Source organism: Morus notabilis, unplaced genomic scaffold, assembly GCF_000414095.1.
Source record: "Morus notabilis unplaced genomic scaffold, ASM41409v2 Scaffold370, whole genome shotgun sequence".
Classification (NCBI taxonomy): Eukaryota; Viridiplantae; Streptophyta; class Magnoliopsida; order Rosales; family Moraceae; genus Morus; species Morus notabilis.
In genome coordinates, this window is record NW_010358187.1 from 137,470 (window position 1) to 141,796 (window position 4,327).

At 28.9% G+C, this 4,327-nt stretch overlaps 1 protein-coding gene across 4 annotated transcripts in view; it reads right to left on the reverse strand.

Annotated features, from left to right (window-relative positions):
• Nucleotides 1-2,237: 2,237 nt before the first annotated feature.
• LOC21400158 (putative axial regulator YABBY 2) overlaps nucleotides 2,238-4,327 on the reverse strand; it is an 11,757-nt gene continuing 9,667 nt past the window's right edge. For 2 of the 4 annotated variants that reach the window (XM_024161752.1, XM_010092214.2), the window contains exons 5-6: nucleotides 3,630-3,705; nucleotides 2,242-2,607 (exon numbers count right to left, since the gene is read on the reverse strand). In XM_024161752.1, coding sequence (XP_024017520.1) covers nucleotides 2,479-2,607; nucleotides 3,630-3,705 — 205 coding nt within the window. In that variant the 3' untranslated portion in view covers nucleotides 2,242-2,478. Of the gene's footprint in view, nucleotides 2,608-3,629; nucleotides 3,706-4,327 lie in introns of all 4 variants that reach the window. The other 2 variants (XM_024161751.1, XM_024161753.1) reach the window with 2 other exon arrangements.

Sequence of the window (4,327 nt, forward strand, 5' to 3'; positions counted from 1 at the left end):
TTCTAGTTATAATGGCAGATACGAGTTTCTCTCTCCCAGCTGCCTTTGAGTTATACGTGACATGACAGTCCGATTCAGACATTAATTGGTGTTTTTTGCTAAAAGCTTGTGTGCATACGACTAAAGTAAAGAAAGATCCACCAATCGATCTTTTGGACAAGACCCACTACTTATTATTTTAGAGAGAGAAAGAGAAGCTACGCATATGAATCCATCCAAAATACCAACTGCATGATTTGACGTTTCAGATTCTGTACTCTGATCATCAACCCCATCCCTCCGGACAACGTTTCCCTCTATTTCTACTACTTTCTCTCTCTTGATCATCATTTTTTTTTTTCTTCTCTCCTCCTTCTCTTGTGTATTTATATATGTGTTTCTTCTGCGACTATTATTATTCTTGCCCATTTTCTCGATCGACTTGTAAGACTCATCAATATTGGTACATGGTGGCATCTCAATCCCGCAAGTGGGTTTTCTTTTTAGAAAAATACAGGTCGAATTATAACATTATTCCCACTATATGTAAACAACCAAATTGTACTCTGCATGTGGGTTTTAATTTTGTTTATATATATATATATATATATATTAAAGAAGAAGGAACTATGTACTGGGGTTTTGATTGAGTCAGCGTGACACAATATCTGTCATCTTGCTAAGAGAGAGGTGTGACAAATTACCGTAATCTAATTAATTATAGTAGAGTTATATTAACTTGTATCTTAAAAATATTATAACGTAATTCTTTAGGCACAAAAAAAAAAAAAAAAAAAAAACAAAATTTATAACGTAATTAGTATACGTACTTTTTTTGATACTTGCTTAAGGTGTTACATATCCGAAGTGAGCAATTAATTACTTGGAGACAAATTATTTAATTAAGTTGCTTAAGTTGAATATTTAAGTAAAGTATTGATTACTTTATCATTATATATATATATATATGCACTTTTGATGTCTTTATAAAAAAGTAATCACTCACGTCTATCTTACACGACCGTCTCACAGATGCTCAATGTAATTTTATTATTTATTAGGTTGTTTTAACTTTTAAGTAATTCGTGTGGATTTTCTTTTTATGTAAAGCTGTTTGCATAAATAGTAGAATTTGTTAAAGTGTAGCTAGTCAGGAATCTCTCAAGAATGTTTGCTTGATTGTCTATATATATATATATATATATATATATGAATGACTATGATGTATCCTGTACACCGTATAAGTCGATATTCCAACAAATTAGTTTTGTGGATTTCAAGGCATCATCTGCCTGCATGCTTTTCCACCGAATCAAGGAACCACTTATATCCATTTTCTGTTCAAATACTTATGATTTTCCCACATATATCCACGGTTTAAAATTCATGATAAATAACAAATGTCAGAAACTAACTCAATTGTGCGTTCGTTATTTATGTAAAGAGTTGTAAATTCACAACTGACTTATGTACATGAATTGATTGTGTTGAAACATGCAAGTCGGTATAATATGTATACTTATAAATAATTGGCTATTGCTTTCAATAGTTAAGTATCACATAATGGCTTGATAATTACATAAGTCCATTTTAACAAATATATTTCATATCACACCACACAATTATTTTTCTTACTTAATTATGAATTTTTAATTTTATGAAGTTTTACTTATCAAATTATCATGTCAAAATTAACAAGGCTAAAAAAAAAAAAATGTGAACATCTAAAAATTCAGATAAAAAACTTGCTACTACTAAGTCCCTACTTTTTCATTCTACCAAAAAAAAAAAATCGCTATTTTTTCACACTCCCACATAATGACTTATGTTCATTATTTCAAACTATATTGTATGCACTTTTTCTTCTTTTTCTGATCTCTCTCGTAGTGTCTAACATATATAAAGCCGATCATTGACCCAAAAAAAAAAAAACAAAAAAAACAAAAACAAAACAAAACAAAAAACATATATAAAGCTGGCCCAAATATGTGAAGATTGTATAAACCCACGGCTTTCTGCGTGGGATCCCCAAATCATGGAATGTCATATCGGTTATCAACCATACAAATTAGCAGTAGTCGTCAGAGCTAAAAAGAAAAAGGAGATCATAGAGAAGGAGAAAGAGAAAAAGACATATATATTCAGAAAAAGAAAATGCACAATGTTCAATGGAATACACTTGAATAAAGTTCAACAATACATGATAGCAATTACCTTTTTTTTTTTTTTTTTTTTTTTTTTTTGGCTAATCCATGATAGCAATTACTTGTAAAACAAAACAAAGTTGAAAAGGAAAAGCACTCGTACTTGAAAAGGTAATAATAAAGGTGTTAAAGACGCCTTCCTAAATAGTTAGGAAATGTCATCAACCTCATAATTTTCCAAATTTGTATAGTTACAAATATATATATATATATATTATTCAATTACTAGTACATTGAAAAACTATATATATAATAGCTGATCATGTATATTCACAGAAGTACCATGTATTTCTGATCAGTGGAATCCATTGGCTGCTTGATGAGTTCCCTGATGATCTCCAGGGATTGTTTGGTCCAACTTTGCTTGTTTATTCTTGGTACCATCGAGCTTTAGCCCAAAGTGGATGTGAGGAAAATGTGCCCACTGCATGGAACATCTTTTAATTAAAAAAAGAACGAGAGAGGAATTTGTAAAATAAAAGAAGTAAAAAAATTATATTTCATAGATTTCTTTTTTGTAAATTAAAACAAGTACAAATTCGTGAAGAAAATAACGACAATAAAATTATTGACACAAACAATTAGGAAAAACAAGAATAATTTACTCAAAATCTCATATTTTATTAGCAAAAAACAAAAAGAAAAAGAAAAGGTCAATTTTCACACCAAAAAAAAAAAAAAGTAATTTCAGGTCTCACTACAAAAGGGCATTGCTATATAGCCCGACTAATGCTAAAGTATCGTCGGCTTGACAATTCTTTGTTAATAATGCTACAAAATAAGACATGGGGGTCCCTTTGTTGTCCTATGCTAACGGATATTAATGTGGAAAATGTCGAAGAAAAAGTCGATAGCTCAGTCCGCGTTTTATCGCGTTTGTGCTTGGAAAGTTTTCCCAATAAAAAAATATCCTTGTGCAAAAATTTTCTTAAACCTAGCATGGCCATAAATCATGCATCTAGTAAATAATTAAGGTACATGCACGCTCAATATTGTAATAAACTAGATTTTACTTTTTTTTTTTTTTTTTTTTCCATATCTCAGTGTGTAGAAGAATATAATTCTAATTTAGGTTACAAAAAAATATATATATTGACTTTGTTCTCCTTTACTCGTATCACTTTTTTATTTTTTTATTTTTTTATTATTATTTTTTTTTTGCTTTGGTAATTTCAATGTATAATGCCCAACTAGTGTAGGCGGTTTTTATTTCAGGTGCAACATTTTAGATCTTTATAATTACTTGAGACAGATAGTTTAGCTTGTTTGTTTTGATGTTTTCCTAATTAATCTATATTATTAATTAATTATGAGGACAGATTTCACCACCTTTAGGAGAGAAATTAAAGATACAACAATGAAATGAAAGGAATTTCATTAAAAAGGAAATGAAAGCAATCAATTAAACCTTATTTTCTTTTATATGCATAACAAAAAGTTACTTACATTTTTTGCTGCTGTGCTAAAAGCTTCCCTGTGACTAATGTCTGGATTACTAGCTTTAATCCTTTGAATTTCCTCCCTAGACAGTGAAACAAATTAATATTATATCATGTTACAGAAAAAGTATTGCAGATTTTTTTTCTTAAATGAGCAAAAACTTTATTGGAAAGAAAATAAAAAGTTCTTACAAGCTAAAATATATAAAAAAAAAAAAAAAACACATGCAAAATTATGTCACAAGGAGCAGTGTCTATAATGTATAATGTTTTAGCACGGTGAAATTAGTTGTACTGTATTGCATGATACTGTTTATTGTGTAGTAGGCATATATACAAACTCAATACATGATACTATAAATAATAATGTTTTCCTTTCAAAAAAATAAATAAAGAATAATGTTTTATTACAATTTATCATGACATACAAAACAAAACCTCAATTCATTTACAAAACAATAGATTCCATTAGGATTTGCACTTCCAACTTTAATATAATAATTAGTGAATTCTCAGAAATCAATTTGCTTATAAAAGACAGGATACTGAGACTGCATATATATAATTTATCATGACATACAAAACAAAACCTCAATTCATTTACAAAACAATAGATTCCATTAGGATTTGCACTTCCAACTTTAATATAATAATTAGTGAATTCTCAGAAATCAATTTGCTTATAAAAGACAGGATACTGAGACT